General features: G+C 46.2%; 1 protein-coding gene across 2 annotated transcripts in view; it reads left to right on the top strand.

Annotated features, from left to right (window-relative positions):
• Positions 1-22719, top strand: part of DCAF12 (DDB1 and CUL4 associated factor 12) — a 136473-nt gene that overhangs the window by 59813 nt on the left and 53941 nt on the right. For both annotated transcript variants that reach the window (XM_029581189.1, XM_029581197.1), the window contains exons 4-5: positions 19017-19077; positions 21200-21393. In XM_029581189.1, coding sequence (XP_029437049.1) covers positions 19017-19077; positions 21200-21393 — 255 coding nt within the window. The remainder of the gene's footprint in view (positions 1-19016; positions 19078-21199; positions 21394-22719) is intronic.

Here is a 22719-nt window from a genome sequence, read left to right as displayed (position 1 = left end):
TCATTCTCAAGAAACCCGGTGGCCTTCGACTGATCCTGGATCTCCGCCAGCTCAACAAATGCCTCGTCAAGGAGAAATTCAAAATGGTATCCCTCAAATCCATTCTACCATTCCTTCAACGCAACGATTAGATGTGCTCAATAGATTTGAAAGATGCCTATACACACATTCCTATCCATCCATCCTCGTGGCGCTACCTTTGCTTCCGATACAAGGTTTTTCCTTATGGCCTATTGGCAGCCTCCAGAGTTTTCACAAAGTGCATGATGGTGGTGATGGCATACCTTCGTCAACGGGGCATGCAAATTTTTCCGTACCTGGACGATTGGCTTCTAGTAGCATCAACCCCCACACTACTCATCAATCATCTTCAACAAGTGATCGAATGGTCAAGTTGGGGCTAGTCATAAATTTTCAGAAGTCTACATTCCAGCCATCACAAATTCTGCAGTTCATAGGAGCTCCATTGGACACCATAAGGTGCAGGGCATTACTACCAGAAGACAGGAAACAAGATATGCAGAGACTTCTATGCTCCCTCAACTATGTACAGACCTTTCTTATCAAATTCTCACAGTTTTGGGGCATATGGCATGGGCCATCTTTACGGTTCCCAACACCAGATTACACATGCGCCGTCTGCAGTGGGGATTAAAACGTCAGTGGAAACACTCGCAACAGTTAACCACACGTCTCACACTCTCATGTCTTACATGGCAAGAGATGTAGATGGTGGCTCAACAAATCCACACTATCCAAAGAGGCGTTGTTCAATCTTCCCCCACACAACGCAGTGCTTACCACCGACACCTCTCGCAAAGGCTGGTGAGCACATCTAGATCGCTTGGAAACACAAGGGCTATGGTCTCCACAAGAACATAGTTTACAGATAAACTTACTAGAAATCGGAGCAATCCGAAACTCCTTGCAAGCATTTCAGCATCACCTCCAGGGCTGAAGAGTAATGATCTACACATACAACCAAGTGGCCATTTACATAAACAAACAAGGAGGGTCCGGTTCATGGTCCCTCTGCAAGGAAACCCTTCAAATCTTCCATCACGCACACCGACATTAGATTTAACTGCAAGCAACATACCTTCCGGGAGTAGTCAACACCCGGGTGGACAGGTGGAGCCAAATATTTCATCCCCATGAATGTTCTCTCATCCAACAAGTAGCTCAGGACATATTCGACAAATGGGGAATTCCAACCATGGATCTCTTTGCTACAGAGACAAACTCGCAGGTGCCTCACTTCTGCTCAGTATGGCCCAGCCAGAGAAGAATAGCACAGGACGCTTTTCTTATCCCTTGGGCAGAAAGTTTGATGTACGCTTTTCCACTCATTCCTCTCATAACAAAGACAATACAGCAATGTATTGCGGACTCAGCTCAACTCATACTAGTAGCTCCAGCTTGGCCCGGACAATCATGGTACAGTTACCTGTTGAAACTCTCAGTCGAGGACCCGATACGCTTACCGAATCGACCAGATCTTCTCCTACAGCAAGGGGGAACCCTTCTCCACCCTCTACATTTGTCACTTCATTTAACAGCGTGGAGATTGAGTGGTTCCTCCTGACGGAACAGGGAATCTGTTGCAGCCCAAGGTGTTATATTGGAGTCTAGAAAACTGTCAACTAGAAGAAATTACAGGGGTGTTTTTATTTGTTTTTATTGACGATAAACATTCCAAAAAGATAACAAACCAAGCTGTCAAATTTTTACATTTGCTCCATAATAGTACACATGGTATAGCATGTAAGTATCCCTCCTGCAGTGTTTCTTCAAGCTGGATGGGACACATATGAAAATATCAGGAACAAACAAGAACCTGCTGGTTGGAACAGTATCCCCTTTCTTCCCCCCCCCCCCCCCCAGGACATCATATGCAAACAGGTTACAGAAATTAGTTTTAAATGGAAGCGTTACTCCGCCTGGTGCACGTCCAGGGGAATTCAGCCAATAGACTGTTCACCAGAATCACTTCTGGATTATCTTCATACGCTCTATTCGTCTGGTTTAGCAACATCCTCAATCAGAGTACACCTTAGTGCCATAGCAGCGTATCACAGACCGCATAGTGGTCACTCAATTTCTACACATCCTTTGCTATCTCGATTTCTTAAAGGTCAATCACATCTTTGACCTTCAATCTCTAAGCCACCGGTTCCGTGGAACCTGAACTCATGCAGTCTCAATTTGAACCAATGGACTCAGCTCACATAAAGTACCTCACATGGAAAGTGGTCTACCTATTAGCAGTAACATCAGCTCACAGGGTTAGCGAACTACAGGCGTTGGTTCACTTCCCCCATATCTACAGTTTTACCACCACAAGGCGGTGCTCCGCACTCATCCTGCCTTTCTGCCAAAGGTAGTGTCAAAGTTCCATTTAAACCAATCGATAGAGCTACCAACATATTTTCCTAAGCCACATTGCAATGACAGGGAATGCTTACTACACACATTGGACTGCAAGCGAGCATTAGCCTACTATAAAGAAAACACAATCTGATAACTGTTCTTCAGTTATTTGTTTCTTTCAATCCAAATGCACCAGGACTGCTGGTATCAGAGGACGATTTCCAGCTGGATTGCACAATGCATTCAGTTCTGCTATGAAAAGCAAAACTTTCCACTAACTTCCCCTCCAAACGCTCATCAGGTTAGGGCAGTAGCTGCCTCGATTGCACTTCTGCGACAGGTTCAACCCATGGACATTTGCAAAGCGGCTACATGGTCCTCTTTACACACTTTCACGTCCCACTACTGCCTAGAGACCAACAGGCAATGAATGACGCCAAACTAGGCCAAGCAGTTCTAAAATCAATAACTACATGACCAGCTCGACTACCACCGTACCTGGATCACGCATCGCCAACAATACAAATAAGAAAGCATGATCGGGAGCTTGGGATTCCCATGACAGCATGGTTAATTCAACCCTGCTATCAATGGGGAAAAAGCAAGTTTGCTTACCGTAAACGGTGTTTCTGTAGATAGCAGGATGAATTAGTCAACCTTCTATTCAGCTACCCATAAGCTTAATTACAGACTGAGGAGAATCTGTTACTTTCTGGCGCGGGAACTCACACGCAGCCGCAGAGGACAAAACTCTAACCTCTGCTTGGGGAAGGACAGCTCCCATGACAGCATGGCTAATTCATCCTGCTATCTGCAGAAACACCGTTTACAGTAAGCAAACTTGCTTTTATTTTTTTCTCCCAACTTCAATATTTCAGAAGCAGGAATTCTCATCCCAGCCTTCAGTCCTTCACTCTTGCTTCTTGGATGTTGAGATGAAAGTAGTTCTTTGTGTCATTCTTCTAGAAAGGAATCCATTAAAAGGTCAAATGGAGATAACATAAGATATGCCATACTAGATCATACCAAGGGTCCATCAAGCCCAGTATCCTGTCTCCAACAGTGGCCAATCCAGGTTACAAGTACCTAGCAAGTAGCCAAACATTATATAGGTCCCTTGGTGTTAATGCCGGCAAAAAGTAGTGGCTAATTCCTATTGATTGATAGCAGTTTATGGTCTTCATCTCCAGGAACTTATTCAAACCTTTTTTAAACCCAGCCCGTTTGGAAGCCCTGTCGTTCATTCTTGCAAAGTCCTCTTGCAATTTATCACAATCCGCTTGTGATTTATCTGCAAATTTGATCACCTTGCTCATCGTACCTCTTTCCAGATCATTTATAAATATTTAAAAAGCACCGGTCCAAGTACAGATCCCTGAGGCACTCCACTGTTTACCTTTTTCCACAGTGAAAACTGACCATTTAATCTATTTCATTTCCTGTTTTTTTTAAAGAGTTTGCAATCTGGGCATCGTAGTTATTTGAAACAGAGAAATGATGGCAAAAAGAACCAAATGGTCCATCCAGTCTGCCCAGCCCTTGTTGGTTGCTGTCTGACTTCAATTCCCTGTTGCTTCTTGCCTTTAAAGCAGAGAGCAATAATGGAATTTCATCAACAGTATGAAGGTTTATTGGTTAAGAGTAGTAACCGCCACACCAGCAAGTTGCCCCCTCTGCACTCTTCCCCCCCCCCCCCCCCCATTTCCATTCTCTAGCCTTTAGAGATCCACAGTGTTTATCCCATGCCCTTTTGAAATCTTTCACTGTTTTGTCTTCATCTCCTCTGGAAGGGCATTCCAGGCATCCACCATCCTCTCTGTGAAGAAATATTTCCTGACATTGGTTCTGAGTCTCCTCCCTGGAGTTTGATTTTGTGACCCATAGTTCTACTGATTCCTTTCCAATTGAAAAGGTTTGATGTTTGTGCATCATTAAAACTTTTCAGGTATCTGAAGGTCTGTATCAATCTCCCCTGCACATCCTCTTCTCCAGGGTATAATATTTAGGTCCTTCAATCTATCCTTATAAGTCGTTTGGAGACCCCTCACCATTTTTGTCGCCCTTCTTTGGACTGCCTCCATCCTGTCTCTGTCCCTTTTGAGACATGGTCTCCAAAACTGAATACAGTGCTCCAGGTGAGGCCTCACCAAGGACCTGCACAAGGGCATTATCACTTTTTTTTTTTTTCTTACTGCCTATTCCTTTCTCTATGCAGCCCAGCATTCTTCTGGCTTTAGCTATCGCCTTGTCACATTGTTTCACTGTCTTCAGATCACCCCAAGGTCCCTCTCTTGCTCCATGAACAGCCCTTCACCCCCCATCGCATACAGCTCTTTTGGATTATCACAAAGCCATGACTGCACTTCTTGGCATTGAATCCCAGCTTCCATAACTTTGACCACTGTTAGAGCTTCCTTAAATCATGTCTCATTCTCTCTACTCCTTTTGGCCTGTCCACTCTGTTACATTTATTTATTTATTTATTTAACACTTTTCTATACCGACCTTCATGGTAGAGACCATATCAGGTCGGTTCACATCGAATAGGGGAACTGAACCAAGAACAGTAACCAAAACAAAAGGTTGAACGTGAAAAAGCAAAGTTACATTTAACAGGGAAATTAAACTTGGAGGCATAGACATAGCTTAGTATCATCTGCAAGTAGACCAACTTTACTTTTTCCCTTCTGCAATGTCACTCTCAAAGGTATTGAACAGGTCTGGTCCTAACACTGAGCCTTGTGGCACTTCGCTTAACACCATTCTCTCTTCAGAATAGGTTCTATTTACCATTACATGTTGTCTTCTATCCATCAACCAGTTTGTAATCCAGGCCACCATGTTGATGGTCACTTCCAAGCTTCTCATTTTATTCACAAGCCGCCTATGTAGGACCGCATCAAAAACTTTGCTGAAATCCAAGTAGATCACATTGCGTGCTCTTCCTCAATCCAATTCTTTAGTCACCCAATCTATAAAATCAATCAGATTTGTCTGACAGGACCTTCCCCTGGTGAATCCATGCTGCCTCAGGTCCAGCAATCCTCCTGATTGTAGATAGTTCACTATCTTTTCCTTTAGCAGCCTCTCTATTTTCCCACCACCGAGGTGAGGCTAACTGGCCTGTCATTTCCAGCCTCCTCTTCCCCCTCCCCCCCCCCACTCTTGTGGGGGGGGGGAGGGGGATCTGTTGAACAGGTCATGCAGTGGACCTGCCAGCACATCTTTGAACTCCCTCAGTATCCTGGGATGAACCTCATCAGGCCTTATGGCTTTGTCCGTGTTCAGCTTTCCTAGCTCTTCTCATGCATTCTCTTCTGTAAATAGTTTTGTCTACTCCACCCCCATCCACAGTCTTAACTAGTGACAGTCCTTCTCCTGGTTCTTCTTTAGTGAACACCGAACTGAAGTACTTGTTTAATATTTCTGCCATTTCTTCGTCTTTCTCCACACATTGATCCTTGTTACCTTTGAATTTCACTATGCTACTTCGGACCTTTCTCTGACGTATCTGAAAAATGTTTTGTCACCTCGCTTTACTTTGGCAATCCTTTCTTCTGCTTGACTTTTTGATATCTTGATTACTTTTTGTCTCCCTCACTTTCACCAGATAGTCTTCCTTGTGTTCCTCTTTTTGGGATCTTTTATATTTCTTGAATGCTGTTCTTTAGGCTTTTATTTTTTTCAGCCACAATATAGATTTGTTGCCTTTGTAATTGCTTCTTTTAGTTTGGCACACTGTTGTTCCACCTCTCATTTTCTTCCAGTGTTCTAGTTCTACCTCCAGGTACATCCCCATTTCAACAGTCTATATTTTTGAAATTCAAAATTCGGGTCTTCATGTGACTTCTCTGTATCCTATTTGCGATATCAAACCATACTGTTTGGTGATCACTGGTGCTGAAGTGGGCACCCACTGGGACATTAGAGACATTATCTCCATTAGTGAGCACTAAATCAAGTATTACTCCCTCCCTCGTGGGTTCCATTACCATTTATTTGAATAGAGCCCCTTGCAGGGCATCCACTAGCTTTCTGTTTCTGGTAGATTTTACAGAAGGGATTCTCCAGCCTGTCTGGTAGATTAAAATCATCAGCAATCAACACTTCTCCCTTCCCACCTTTTGGATGTCTTCAACTAGATCTCTGTCTAGTTCTTCCGTTTGAGTCTGAGGCCCACTCTAGTAAAAATGGATGCACCATCTTTTTTTAGGATGGCCCATAATGCTGCTTCTCTACCCCACATTCCTTGCAGTTCAGTTGCTTGGATATTGTTTTTGACATAAAGAGCTACTCCTTTCCTTATCTTTTCTCTCTGTCCTTCCTTAAGTTATAGCCCGGTATGGCTGTATCACAATCATGAGAATCCGTGAACCATGTCTCCGTAACAACAACAATGTCCAAGTCCGCCTCCACCATTAGGGCCTGCAGGTCTGGATTTTTATTGCCCAAACTACAAGCATTTGTAGTCACAGCTTTCCAGTTTTTCTCCCTTGACTTATTGCACTTCCTCATCATCCTTTTTGCTTTTCTGATCTGATTAATTTTATTTTCTCTTCCCACTTCCTGTATTGCTTGGGGGTGGCATGTCAGTTTCATTGGCCATCTCCTGCCACCCCCATTCTTTAGTTTAAATGATGTCTAATATACGATCTGAATTTCTCACTTAGTATCCTTCTTCCTGCTACAGACAATTGTAGGCCATCCTTACCATACAGCCTTTTACTGCTCCATACATGACCCTAGCCTCCAATGTATGCAAAGCCAGTTTGAATTTGTTGGCCTAGTGTTCTCTCTGATACGAGGGCAAGACTCTAGATCTTTTTCCTGCTTCACACACAGGCTGTGTGAGTATCTTCTACATGTATCAGTCTTTGGACTCCAAATCAACTCCTCATGCAACTGGTGCATACCACCACTGTGTAGAAGGAAGACCAGTTTCTATACAACCTTTAATTGTAAGGCTTTACCCTGGTTGGCTTCATTTGAAGTCTCCCATCATGCATCCTGCTGTTATGGTACCTTGCTGTGGTCTTCAACTAACTGATGAAACTCTTGAGCCTCTGAGCACCTGCGGGCTGAAGTACTTGACCTGGAAAATCTTACCTTTGGTGGCAATCACATTGGCTCAGAGTCAGAAAACTCCATACTTTAGTAATTTATATACCTGAATGCTCATGTGGTGCTCCACATGACTCTTAAGTTTCTGCTTCAGGTAGTGTCTACTTACAAATTAATGGGTCATTTGTGCTTCTCAGGGCCAATAAAGAGCACCCTTCACACTTCAGATCGCAAGAAAAACTTCACCTCGCTGGAGTAGACTAAAGATCTAAAAGCCTACCCAGTTGTTTGCTCAACTAAATCTAATTGGATAGCAGATTGCATATCCTTTGCTTATTCCCAAGCAGGTTTGACCTCAGAATGGCTTGTGCTGGGCTGTGGGACACCGCTGGGCTCGCGCGATTGGCGCCTCTCCCATCGGGGTAAGAGCCCCCTCGTGTAGCGCTGCACCCGAACGAGAGACCCGGGGTCCTGCTTGGCCTCCAGACCTGCCCCAGACCACGCCCCTGAGATTGGAAGGCCTACCCAAGGCCAGGCACGGCGCAAATGTCACTTCCTCGCTCGACCGACTGAGCTCAAGCCCTTTAAATTAGGGCCCTCACCTCCGGCATCGCGCGCATGAAGGAGCGAGACTAAAGGGGCCTGCCCCTTATTTATTTATTTATTTATTTTTTTTTTTTTCTATATTGATGTTCCTGTATACAATACATATCGCACCGGTTTACAAGGAACTGAACTGTCGCCTCAGGGGCGGAATACATTATAACATGTTGACACAGAACTTAAGGGAGACCAGTGGTCGCACCACTTCAGTGGTGCGACCACTGAAGTGCGCTGCGACCCCTGCCCCCTGGGTCTCCCTAATACCTTCTCCGAATGCAACCCCCTCAGCCACTCCTCTTCACCCCTAGCTCCACCTCTCCATCCCAAGACCATCAAGCGAAGATGCAAACCTTCCCCATCCCCACCATCTAGCATCTCTATCACAACCTGAGAAAACCACCATCCCCCTCCCTACTCCTCCAGAACAGATCCCTGATACACATCATGACCACCCCCTTCACCCAACTCCTGGGACTCTCACTTCTTTCTATTACGCTTTTCAGTGCTCAATCCCTTACAAAAAAACCCCACATCCTTGATGACTACTTACTTGATTCAAAGCCAGACGTGTGCAATTACAGAAACCTGGCTTAAACACACAGATATACCTTTAACCAACCATACCTTTAACCAACCAATTACTTCTACATATCTATGACGTATTCTCACTTCCTAGACCAAAAAAAAGAGGAGGCGGCTTACTATTAGTCGCCAAAAAAGAGCTAAGACTGATCCCCCAGACGATTAAGACCATAACCAAACTCGAAATTTGACTATTTAAATCAAACCAACTACAAATCTGTCTAATCTACTTCCCCCCCCCCCCCCCCCCCCCCCCGGGCTCCTAGAATCAGATGCCTCCCCACTCATAGAAATCATCGCCAAACACATTGATTATAGACTCTCCTGCTATCATATTGGGGGACTTCAACCTACATGTGGATTCTACACCTCTTTCCCCCAACTGCGAAGCTATACTGACTTCCTTTAAGGCCATGGGATTTAAGCAAATCATTAACAGCCCTACCCACAAAGCTGGCCATACTCTCGATCTTATTTTCACAAACTTATGCATCTCCCACACGACTCCCCCCATCTGTACCCCAGTCCCCTGGTTGGACCACACTTTGATCACCACCAACTTTATGGTCGGAAAAAAACCCGACCCCCGCCGCTCCCAAAAACCACCATCCACTTTAGGAAACCCTGCTCCATGGGTGACTTCAGATCACACCTCACAGATGAATTACCCAACCTAGACCTTTCGAACACAGACTCGGCCATCTCTTCCTGGCTCAACATTACAAACTCTGTAGCCAATAAAGTTTGCCCACTAACATCTAAAGAAAGAGACCCAGACCTTAAGAATAAAAAACCCTAGTTCTCGCCCGAACTAAAAAAACGAGCTCAGACACAAGGAACATAGATGGCGCAAAGTCCCCTCCCCCAGCTCACAGTCCGCCTACAGATCCACCATACTCTGGGCAAAAAGAGACTACTACACCAGAAAAATCCACAATTATTTCTACGATGCTAAGGCATTGTGCTCTTACGTCTCAGTACTTACCAAATCCTCCCCCCCATCCATCCCCGACAACCAGGCCCAAACTTAAGTCAAATGAACTGGCTACTTACTTCCAGAAAAAAATCGCTAACCTCTTAGCCCCCATCATCTCCTCCAACCACCCGCCCCCACCGCCTTACTCCACCTCCGTCAACCCAAAGGCCAACTTTGAGTCCTTCGAACTAACCACATCCCTCGAAATCGAATCCATCCTCAAAAAAAATGAAACACTCGTCCCATCCCTCTGACCCCCATCCCCTCAAAACTGCTACTCACCATTCCTACTTCCATCTCCAAATCCCTGGCAGAAATTATCAACTGCTCCTTGTCCTAAGGAATAGTACCTGACACGTTGAAACTAGCCTCTCTTAAACCTCTATTGAAGAAACCCAACCTCGACCCAGGAGACCCCCTCGAACTTCCGCCCCATTTCCAATCTGCCATTCATCGCTAAACTCATGGAGAGACTAGTCAACACACAACTCTCTGAATTTCTAGAAAACCACAAGATACTCTTTCCCGCCCAGTTCAGATTCCGCAAATCACTAAACACAGAATCCCTCCTAATTTCCCTCACAGACAACCTTCTCATGGAAATAGATAAGGGACAACCTTACCTACTGGTGCTACTCGATATTTCCTCGGCGTTCGACACTATAAACCACTCCATTCTCCTCAACCGCCTTGCAGACATTGGTATCACTGGTACAGTCTTCAGATGGTTCGAGTCCTTCCTCAGCAACAGATACTACCAAGTCAGAATAAACAACAAAGAATCCCCTCCTATCAGCTCCTCCCTTGGAGTACCCCAAGGCTCATCCCTCTCCCCCACCCTCTTCAATATCTATCTCCTACCCCTCTGCCAGCTCCTCTCAAACCTCAATCTAACTCACTTCATTTATGCAGACGATGTGCAGATACTTATTCCCATAACAGAATCCATATCAAAAACCCTCAAGTTCTGGGACAGCTGCCTTCACGCCATCAACCTCCTACTAACTAGCCTCAACCTAGTCCTCAACACCTCCAAGACCAGAACTCCTCCTCATCTCCTCTAACCCGAATACTCTTCCCCTAACCAGCCCTACAACGGCCACAGTTGCCCATGTGAGAGATCTAGACATCACCCTGGATAACCACCTGAACTTAAAGAAATTCGTTAGCAACATGACCAAAGAATAAGAACATAAGAAATTGCCATGCTGGGTCAGACCAAGGGTCCATCAAGCCCAGCATCCTGTTTCCAACAGTGGCCAATCCAGGCTATAAGAACCTGGCAAGTACCCAAAAACTAAGTCTATTCCATGTAACCATTGCTAATGGCAGTGGCTATTCTCTAAGTGAACTTAATAGCAGGTAATGGACTTCTCCTCCAAGAACTTATCCAAACCTTTTTTGAACCCAGCTACACTAATGCTTCTATAAACTACAAATACTGAAAAAGATCAGACCTCTCCTCCACTTTTGTGACTTCCGGACGGTCCTCCAAGCTACCGTGTTCTCAAAAATTGACTATTGCAACTCCCTCCGTCTGGGCCTCCCTGCAAGCACCACAATACCCCTACATATGCTCCAGAATGCCGCTGCTAGAATCCTAACAAACTCCAAAAGAGGTGACCACATCACACCCATACTTAAAGAGTTTACATTGGCTCACCATAAGCTTCAGAATCATTTATAAGTCCCTAATGATCATACAGAAAACCATCCACAATCAACACTCGCTCATGCTAAAATTCCCATTCTGATTCCACACCTTAAATAGCCCGGGTAGAGAGGCCTATAAACAAACCCTCCCCCTCCCCCCCCACCAAATCCGCCATGCACTCCCACACTAACAAACGGGCCTTCTCTATAGCCGGACCATCTCAGTGGAACGACATGCCCCCCCTCCGACCTCCACCAGGAGAGCTGCCCACTGACCTTTAAGAAAAAACTTAAGACCTGGCTGTTCTCTCTAGCCTTTCCCTAACACCACAAATGCCCACTTCCTAAGGATCCTTACTGCCCACTTCCTAAGGATCCTTTGCACAACGTATTGGATTGTTTCACTTATTGTGACCTTTATCAATATGTAATTTCTAATTGTTTTTAAACTGTTCAGTTAACTATCTGACTATGTTACCCTAAGTTTTTCATTTTTACATTCATGGTTCCTTGTATCACCTTTTTTGACATGTTCTTTGTTCACCGGTTTGATTTGTATCTAATGCAAGAAGATTGGTATATAAAAACTAAAAATAAATAAATAAATAAATAAATGTCATTAGATTCCTAACCTTATTTATAGCTAATTGACACCCCGCAAATGTCAATGGAAACACTGTTATGTTATTCGGCAGACAATATAGCGAATGCTAATGTATCGTGTTGATTTTTTCAATTTCTTGTATTTCTAATCCTAGTCATAACCTCTACATTCTTCGTTCCTCATCTTTAACTGATTTTTTGGTTAATCCATCTCTGTTTGATGTAAATTACCTCGTTCTGATGTAAACCTTCGTTTGATGTAAACCGATGCGATATGACTTGTTCCATGAACGTCGGTATAGAAAAGAATTTAAATAAATAAATGTCAGAGCCATGGCTCTATTGGTGGCTCATCTCAGGTCAAGCTCCATTGAAAAGATATGTAAGGTGCCACATGGTGTTCACTCCACACATTCTCACATCCCATTACTGTTTGGATAATGATTCTACATAATGACAGGTTTGGACAGACCATTCTTCACAATCATTTTGACAGTTAAAGCCCAACTTTAGTTCCCTTGGAGCCTGTTTGAATTTTTTTTTTTGTTTTTTTGAGTGTTTTTTTTTTATTCTAACTTGCCAAAAATCTCATTCTTTCCTGTTGACAGGTTTGCTGTTTCCTCTCGTTCTTTGAAGACTTTCCTTAGCTATGGAATCCCATATGTGTGACACTTGTGAACTGTTTGTCTGCAGAAAAAATGAAGTTGCTTGCTTGTAATTGGTTTTTCTCTGGGGACAGCAGTTCATCAGTCATACAAACACTCCCTCTTCCTCTTCTCGTTACATAGAAACATAGAAATGACGGCAGAAGAAGACCAAACGGCCCATCCAGTCTGCCCAGCAAGCTTCACACTTTTTTTTCTCATACTTATCTGTTTCTCTAGTTGAACTCATTAGTTTAATTACACAGTTGAAGCATGTTGTGTCCTCACAGCTGTGTCTGAACTGCCACACAAAGCTCTAGGATTTCTCTAGAAAGCTCTGGAATTTGTGGTCTCTACCTGGTGACTTCTGCTGTCTGCAGAGTACACCTATCACAGGTATGCAACTAGGTCTAGGTCAGAGAAGTTAGAATACATTTGTTTTCTTTTCCAAAGTTATTCTTGTTTGGAAAACTGTGCCAAAGGGCTGTTGGAAGACCAAAGAATATTGACAGCTGATGGGGCAACATTAGAAAATACTTATTTTGTATTTGAATATGTGAATGTCAAACAGATTTAAACATATTGTACACCTTTGTGATGTGACTACAAATGACGGTGTAGAAAAGCTTTTAAATAAATAAATAAACTTATTTCCTAGCGTGTAGCCAGATGGACTTAGTACCAGTGGGTTATGTGCTCTTCTGCTAGCAAATGGGAGACTGAGTCAGATTTCAAAGTTGACTTCACCCTAGATATACCCCTGCAGTGACCTCAGCTCTCCAGTATCTCTCAGTCTCCTAGCAGATGCGGACACTATCCCACACACTAGAACAGTATTAATTCAGTTTTCCTAGTGTGTAGCAGATGAACTCAGGACCAATGGGTATAGTGTACTCCTGATAGCAGTTGGAGACGGATCAGATTTCAATCTGACGTCAGTTCTAGTACATATACCCCTGCAGGAAGTGCAGCTCTTCAGTTTTTTTCTGTCTCCGTAGCAGTTTGGGACTCTATGCACGCTCGCACAAGAAGAGTCGCACAGGTCGCCAGCCGGAGCCAGTGCTACCGGGTTGATCAGCCCTAGCAGGGCTAGGCCCCGGTCAGATCCGAGGGTCCTCCCACGTGGAGACCCTCCGAGGTGGTCGCCATATTGTCCGCATGGTTGCTGTCTCCATCTTGACCTGTTCGCAGCCCTGTCCGCCATCCCGACCCGTGCGCACAAATATCTTGTGTGCACATCATCACACGCCCAAGTGCCGTACGCACAAGGATTGCGCATAGCCACATGCTTACTGTCCCGGGTGCATAAGTTTGGTCTGTGCACACAACAGCCCGTGTACCAAACCTACGCGCACAACTTTGACGCACCGGAACGCATAACTAAGCCACCCGGTCCCTATATTTTACAAGCACAAACCATGGCACCACCAGAGAAGAAGCTCAAGGCTCAGGGCCTTTGCCCAGCATGCCACATCAGAGCTGCACAGCGTGAGGAGGCCATGGCCCTGTGTATACAGTACGAGGAGGCACTGGGGGATTCAGCCCATGGCCCTCCCCAGCCAGTGCCGGGATCCAGCTTCTCAAACAGTACGCCGGACCTCACATCCCCCAGCGGGAGCCTCCCTCAAGCAGGGCTCCCCAGGGACAACAGGCCTCTTAATTTAGACCCAGCATCTATCTCCTGGGTGGAATTCTTCAAAGGCCTGCATACCTTCGTCCACATGCAGCCGGGGCCTCCGATAACACGGCCACAGCCTCCGCCAGAGGACCTCAACATCCTGGGACCCTCTATGCCCAGAGAAGTGCCTCCACCACCCAGAAGCCCCACCTTCGGGGACACGGACAACTCAGATGAGGATTCAGAACCCCTGGAAGAAGGGGAACTCCCCCCAGGGACTGAACCTCACCAAACTATGAGGCATTTATTCACCAAGGACGAGCTCCCAGCTTGAAAGAGTTTGCTATCCCAGGCACAAGTGCCTCAGGGGAACCTAAGACGAATCCCCTCCTAGAGGGACTCTTGTCAGACCTCCAGTCATTTCCCACTGTTACAAGCCGTCCAGCAGCTAATCGACCTGGAATGGGAAGCCCCGGAGACCACATTCAAATGGGGGGCGTGCCCTGGCAGCCATGTACCCTCTGGACCCCGCTGCCAAAGATCTCCTGGCATGTCCGAAAGTGGATGCCATGGTCTGCGCGGTCTCGAAGCACACTACTATCCCTGTCAAGGGAGGAGCAGCACTCAAGGATGCCCAAGACAGATGTCTGGAAGCCATCCTCAAACAGTCTTTTGATGTCTCCGCTATGTCTCTACAGATCGCGGCCTGCTGTGCTGTGGTGACACGCGCCTGCTTATCACAGACCAGGAACAACATTCCCAGGGAAGCCCTGGAACCAGCAGTATCATTCCTCAAGGATGCTGCTTCTGATCTGGTGCACACCGCGGCTAGAGGCATGTCATCAGCCGTGTCGGCAAGAAGACAACTCTGGCTCCGAAGCTGTTCGACCGACGCATCGTCCAAAACGAGACTCACAAGGGTGCCCTTCAAGGGAACCCTGCTGTTCGGAAGCGAACTAGAAAAGCTAGCCAACAAATGGGGTGAATCCCCACTGCTGTGGCTACCGGAGGACAGGAATAAGAGAAACCAGCGATCCTTCCCCCAGACCTCCAGGGGCAGAGGATCACAGCGCTTCAACCCATACAGAAGCACATATCAAGTGGCTCACCCCGCAGGCAGGAGCCAGTCCTTTTGGAACAAGCACCCCAAAAGGGGAGCCGGCTCGGACCCAGGTCCCAGCCGCACCCCACAATGAAAATCAGCCGACCCGTCCAAGGGAAGAAGCCATAGGGGGCAGACTTGCCCTATTCTACCAAAGATGGGTCGCAATAACTTCGGACAAGTGGGTCCTAGCCATCATTCAAGAGGGATATTATCTGGATTTTCACCACATCCCTCCGGACAAGTTTGTGGAATCCCCCTGCCTCGACCCCTCCAAGAGGATGGCAGTGGAAGCCACACCGACCAGATTACTCGCCTTAGAGGCTATAACACCGGTGCCTTCACAACAAATAAATACTGGACACTATTCCATCTATTTTATCGTTCCCAAGAAAGAAGGGACGTTCCGGTCCATCCTGGACCTCAAGTCGGTCAACCGCCACCTGAAGATTCCTCGCTTCCGCATGGAAACCCTTCGCTCGGTCATAAGGGCGATACAAACGGGAGAATTCCTTACATCCCTGGATCTGTCGGAAGCCTACCTACACATTCCGGTCCATCAAGAGCCTCAGCGTTTTCTTCGCTTCACGATCCTGGATCATCACTACTAGTTCCGGGCACTATCATTCGGGTTAGCCACAGCACCCCAGACATTCACCAAAATCATAGTGGTAGTGGCAGCAACACTGAGAAAGGAAGGAATCCTCGTACAGCATGGGGCTACCTCCAAGTCCTCTGCCTCATGACATCCACACTGGAAGTAGTGCCATGGGCAAGAGCACACATGAGACCCCTACAGCGCTCCCTACTATCACGATGGAACCCGCTGGCCCAGAACTACACTGTTCGTCTACAGCTCCCAGACAAAGTTTGGACACAACTACGATGGTGGCTACAAGAAGGCCATCTGAGCCAGGGAGTGAGGCTATCCTCACCGACCTGGATCCTGCTCACCACGGACGCCAGCCTACGAGGATGGGGAGCACACTGCCAGGAGCTAACCGCCCAGGGACAATGGAACAAGGAAGAGTCTGGATGTAATATCAATCGCCTAGAAGCACGGGCAGTCAGACTAGCCTGCTTACGGTTCGGTCACAGACTCCGAGACAAATCAGTCAGTCATGTCGGACAACGCCACAACAGTGGCCTACAATAACCATCAGGGAGGAACCAGAAGCCAACAGGTGTCTCTGGAAATAGACCCCCTAATGTCATGGGCAGAAGCGAACCTTCGAGAGATCTCGGCCATCCACATCGCGGGGAAAGACAACGTCGCTGCAGATTACCTCAGCAGAGAAAGTCTAGACCCAGGAGAATGGAGACTGTCGACCACAGCATTCCATTTGATAGTAAGCTGTTGGAACACCAACCATGGACTTCCTGGCAAACCGGTCCAACGACCAAGTGCCCAGCTTCTTCAGCCGCAGACGGGAACCTCAGTCCCAGGGAATTGATGCCCTGGTACAGACCTGGCCACAGGAAACTCTATTATACGCCTTCCCACCATGGCCCCACAGGGGGACCAGTACTTTAGTGGTCCCGGACTGGCCAAGAAGGCCGTGGTACGCAGACATGCCAAGGCTACTGACAGGGAGCCCTCTCCCTCTACCGCCACACAGGGATCTGCTCCAACAAGGGCCGATCCTCCACGAGGACCCAGCTCGATTCTCTCTTACGGCCTGGCAATTGAGAGGACTCACCTGAAGAATAGCGGATACTCGGGGGCAGTAATTGACACCCTACTCCGAGCACGCAAGTTCTCCACATCCCTAACATACATTAGGATTTGGAGAGTATTCGAAGCCTGGTGTGAGGACCGTGACATCATCCCACGCTTAGTCAAAATCCCCGCGATTTTGGAATTCCTGCAGAACGGCCTACAGAAGGGATTGTCTCTCAACTCCATCAAGGTACAGGTGGCTGCATTGTCATGCTACAGAACCAAGAGTGAAGACTGTAGCCTAGCCTCTCACCTGGATGTCGCCCGCTTCCTGAAAGGAGTCAAGCAGATCCGACCACCCCTAAAGTGGCCGGTGCCTCTATGGAACCTCAACCTGGTCCTAGACTTCTTAGCAGGAGTCTCCTTCAGACCTCTCCGCGGCCTGTCCCTCAGACTATTAACATTGAAAACAGCCTTCCTGGTGGCAGTCTGTTCGGCCCGTCGAAACTCCGAGCTACAAGCACTGTCCTGCCGGAAGCCGTTCCTCAGACTCACTCTGGGAACCATCCAGTTACGCACAGTCCCTTCCTTCCTCCCCAAAGTGGTTTCTCACTTCCTTCTCAACCAAACCATCTCGCTACCATCGCCAGATGAGCATTAGAATTTGGAAGAATTTCGCTGTCTGCGCCACCTCAACGTCTGCAGACTGCTGGTCCGATAACTGGAAAGGTCGGAATCCGTACGAAAGACGGACCATCTATTCGTCCTTCACAGTGGGAAGAAGCAAGGGGAAGCAGCCTCGCAAGCAACCATAGCCCGTTGGATCAAAGAAGTTATCAAGGTGGCCTATGTAGGAAGGAGCAGGCAAGCCGTTGCCTTTACAAGTCAAGGTCCATTCCACTAGAGCCCAGGCAGTGTCCTGGGCGGAAACCAAGATGCTGTCACCCGCCGAGATCTGTCGGGTGGCGACATGGTCCTCCATCCACACCTTCTCCAGGTTCTACCGCCTGGATGTTCAGGTTCGAGAGGACACAGCATTTGCAAGGGCAGTACTAAGTGGGCCACGGGCAGCCTCCCACCCGGTTCGGGAGTAACTTTTATAAATCCCATTGATCCTGAGTCCATCTACACGCTAGGAAATGGAGAAATTACTTACCTGATAATTTCATTTTCCTTAGTGTAGACAGATGGACTAAGTATCCCCACCTACGGCTGCCGTCATTCATGGAATCCTCAGGCGACATCCCCGAGAGCGAGTTATTCACGGGAAGCCAAGCTTTTCCTCCAATTAGGACACCCATCCTACCGGGTGTCGACGTTTCTCTGTTGAGGGCACTGGCAGTCTCCAGCTATAACCAATTCAACCAGTTCAAGTTAATCAAGTTATAAAGTTAATCAAGTTATACAAGTTATTCAGTCACGCATATATCCACAATTGCTTTTCGAGGAGAATACTGAAGAGCTGCACGTCCTGCAGGGGTATATGTACTTGGACTGACGTCAGATTGAAATCTGATCAGTCTCCAACTGCTATCAGGAGTACACTATACCCATTGGTCCTGAGTCCATCTGCCTACACTAAGGAAAACGAAATTATCAGGTAAGTAATTTCTCCATTTTGGGGTTCTGCATATATTCGATATCCATGAATTTCACTTGTAAGTGCATTGCAAGCTTCTAGACTTTGATAGCATAGCCTTGACTCTTGAGCTTCTAGAAGAGACCCTCCTGTGGGCAAAAAAAGCCATCAGTCTGCAACTTTGCTCATTCTAATTTCACTGAGTCACTGGTAAGTCAACTTATATTATTTTGCTATAAGGCTAATATTCAATTCCTATTGCTTATATAGTATAGAAATTCAGAATTTTCTGCTGTGGATGATAGCTCAAAAAAATCATACAAAATCCTTTGAGCAACTTAAATATATTTGCTTTGGTCGTATCTTTTAGCAGTGTTGTAACAAATGAAATTTAAACTTGGCATGCTAGAACATTCTGCTTTCTTGCGGGTATAAAACAGCTGTATGTTGCATTCTCTCTTTACACTGCAGACTTGTATATCTGGTTCTTCCCATGAGCACATTACTATGACTGTGTGTTCTCGATAAGGATTAACTTTTTGTTTTCTCTCTCTGTTTTTGTCAGGATGGCCATAAAGACTGGATCTTTTCTATCGCTTGGATTAGTGACACCATGGCTGTTTCTGGTAAGGCTGTCTTAAGTTTTGTGACGTTTGTAACAGTGACCTGCATTGGCTGGGAGAAGGGGCGAGATGACGGGGACGTGTAACGAAACCCTTTGAAAGGAGAATTATAAGAGTGGCATGAAGAATACAGCTCATGTGAAAGTGAGCAATACCTCTGGAACACGAAAAGTTCCTGCCACTCATTCACGTGCAAAATCCAGCAGCTGTTTACGTGAGAAGCGTACTGGAACTCATGGGCTGATGAGATGGTTAAATACATAAATTGCTTACAGCCTCCCCGTTGCCTCCAGGCGACAATGCCCTTGGTTAGACTTTGCATTTCTACTGCATTAGATGATACTTAATTTCAGTGGTGTTTAAAATATCTGCCAGTCCCTTTCAGTGACAGTACCTTGGCAGCTGTCACTGAAAGGAAGCTCTGATCCATTTAATTCAGATTCATCCTTATTTTAAACCTGCAAAGTTTTTAAAATGGATTCAAAATTAACAAGAAAGGAATGTATTTGCAGATTAGTTTTAATACCACTCTCTCTAGAAGTGCAGTGCATGTCTAAATAGCTTCTTATTCTGTACCAAACATCTTTCAGGCATTTGGCACTATAAAGAAATGAAGGATGATTACATCTGGCCTAAGTTAAACATTTTAGTACAGATGCAGACCCTGGAGGTCTCACAGCTTGACTGACATTGTTTTGGATTATTTGAGGATGTGTGTTAAAAGGGTGGCAGTGATTATGGAGCCATCTTAGTACACCTCGTAGAGGAGAAAGTTTCTAAAAAATAAGGCACATCCTAGATAGAGGACAAAATCCAAGTCCCCCTAATTTTTCCACGTTAACTAAACCTGTGTGCTGTTCTCAGCACACAGGTTTACAGGTGACCTTAAGGCAATTAATGATAGGCTGATGTGGCAACAAAAGTAGGGCGCTATGGCTAGAAATGAGTCTGGGTGTCATGTAGTGAATCAAGACCTGGGATTCCATATCATTTTACAGTCCTAGGATTTTGGGATTGAGCTGAACTGAAATTTCAGGTGACAATTGTAACAGTAGCAGGACCAATAATGTTGGTTTTATTTAACTGTATAAATGTAACTATATTGAACAAATTGAGCTATTAAGTAAATGATAAAACAATATATAACAACCTATTGTTTAACTGAATAATTAAGATAAAAGTGAAAAAAAGCAGAGTGCCCCAATCGTCATGCAAAGAAGCACACAATTTGGCTTATGAAATCCCTGCCCTTTGGGCTCCCGGGCTGGTCTCTGAAATTGAAGTTCAACTCCCGCCTCCCTCTGCGAGGTCCGTTTCCAATTTTGATGCAGTTCATCAGCTCGGGGCCTGCTAGTACTGGTCTTGGGCTTATAGGTGCAGCTGTCCTAATCTTGACTCTCTGCACAGTCAGCTTTTTAGCTGCTCCTGAAGTCTGGCACTCAGCAGCAGCCACCTGCTGCTGATCAGCTGAGCTTGCACTAGTTTCTGGCAGTGTATTTCAGATGGAACAGAATTCACGTGGACGGTGATGAGCCTTTCTATTCATTTTAGCTCGGTGTGTGTTTGGTTTGTTTTTTTTTGTTCTGATGGAGAGCTTCCTTGGTATCTTCTGAAACCATTTGACATCAGCACTGCTGTCTTGCTTGGAGATATGGAGGCACTGGTGTAGGTGGGACCCAGTCTCATCTCCCTCGGCTGGGGAGGGAGTGACCACTCCTCCTCGGTGATGGAGCCCAGCCATCCATGAAGCTTTGCTGTGGAGTTTCCTGCAGTTTACTGCTGCTGTTGTGAGCAGGAAAAACTCTGGATCCCGGTTCCTGCTTGAACTGTTTAGAGCATATAACAGCAGCTCCACAGCATCTGTGCAAGTGTCTCTCACAGCTGCTGTTGCAGACTGAAAATTGGCTTTATAATCCTGGTTCCCTGAACGTACCCGGATCAGTCCAGACAGTGGGTTGAGCCTCCTGTCCAGCAGAGAGTGCCATTCATTTTATCAAGCTATAGCATGGGAGTTGAGCAGAGCAGCTGGAAACGTGTAACGGGGTTAGGTGCTGGCGCCGTGGTACTGTTTTGAACAGAAAATGTATTGGACCTAATGGAATTGGGGCACGTGGTTTGCGTTTAGGATCACGAGATGGCTCAATGGGTCTTTGGGAGGTGACAGAAGACGTGCTGAGTAAAACTGACACCAGACACAGCATTGCCAGAGTCCCCGTCTATTCTCACATCACGCATACCGCCCTGAAGGATATTCCTAAGGAGAACACCAATCCCGACAACTGCAAAGTCCGAGCCCTGGCATTCAACAACAAGAACAAGGTGAGTAAAAATGTCTTCTAACTTGTTTCTTTAACGGGCTGGGCTAAAGGTGGCTATTTCTGAATTCTCTGTGGGTTTTGGTGGTGTCCTGTATAATAGTGCAGTTGTCCTATAAAATCAGTTATCTGAGGTATATTACCCCTATTATGCTGTGTTGTCCCCTCTTTTAGCCATCACTGTTCTTTTCATAATATTTGGGTCTTGTTTAAGGAAAAAGTGAAGGCATTGACCAGTTTGACACTGACGTAGCCCTGTGCATGCAGCTGCCCTGTTTCCATGATAGGGTTTCACATGCAACTTAGTCGATTCTTACGATGGGGTGCTGGGGCAAGCAGTTTGCTTCTTTCAGAACTGCTCAGCTTCATAGTTCCCTCTGTGGGCTGCACGCTATAAAGAGTAAGTGTCTCTCGGCATATCATTGCTTCCCTGTTCTGGGCACTGTGGCAGCTGGGGTTCCTGGCTCTTCAGCGTGTGACTCTACTGCAATCCAAAGGGAAGCTCCTTTGCAACCATGGGCAGAGTGACCGCTGCTCCGAAGTGTCCCAGCAGAGCAGCAGGTGCTGAGGAGAGCAGCGCGAGCTCTATGAAATAACAATGTTAGGTTCAGCAATACAACGGAATTCTTGTGTTTGAGAACTGAAGATTAGAGCTACCATTCTGGGTTAAGTTTAAAAAAGTAAGTTGTCTAAAGAAGTCTCAGGCTTGTTCTGGAAATATTTAAACTCCACCCTCTGCAGACTGTGCAGTGTTTGAGAAGAACACAAGGCAAAGCTGATGCTTGGCCTGAACCAATTTAAGCGTTCACAAATGTCTTGCTGAGACATATTTGAGCTACTCTTGAATGTTTATGATATGATGGATGCAATCTGCTCCATATCTGAAAGGTTAACAGGAGATGTTTTCCTGGGTTTGCCCGTCCATCTCCTTCCTCTGGGAGGAAGTGTTAAGTTTAGGAAAGGTTCCGCACCAGAATTGTACGGCCTAAGTCGTCGTCTGATCATGAAGGATGGTAAATCTGGAGGAAGGTTTATTGCTCTGATTTGTTCTGGGTGGCCCTGTGGCAGCGCTGTACGCTTCCATGAGGAGGGTCCTGGGTTTCAGTTCCAGCTCAGGAAATGCAGCATTCACAGACCTCCTGGGGGAGGGGGGAGGGAGTGCGGGACCAGTCGGTCATAGCCATTGCTTAAGGTTAACACCTAGTGGCTGGATTTAAGGCCTATGACTGCAGCGTTCTGGAAGATTCTCTGGTGCATGGCTTCTGGTCAAGCACAGTCACTGCAAGGCAGAGGCATTGCTAGATACTTAAAAGATCATGAGTACAGGTTG

Source organism: Rhinatrema bivittatum, chromosome 1, assembly GCF_901001135.1.
Source record: "Rhinatrema bivittatum chromosome 1, aRhiBiv1.1, whole genome shotgun sequence".
NCBI classification, from domain to species: Eukaryota; Metazoa; Chordata; class Amphibia; order Gymnophiona; family Rhinatrematidae; genus Rhinatrema; species Rhinatrema bivittatum.
This window is presented reverse-complemented; position numbering and strand designations above follow the sequence as displayed.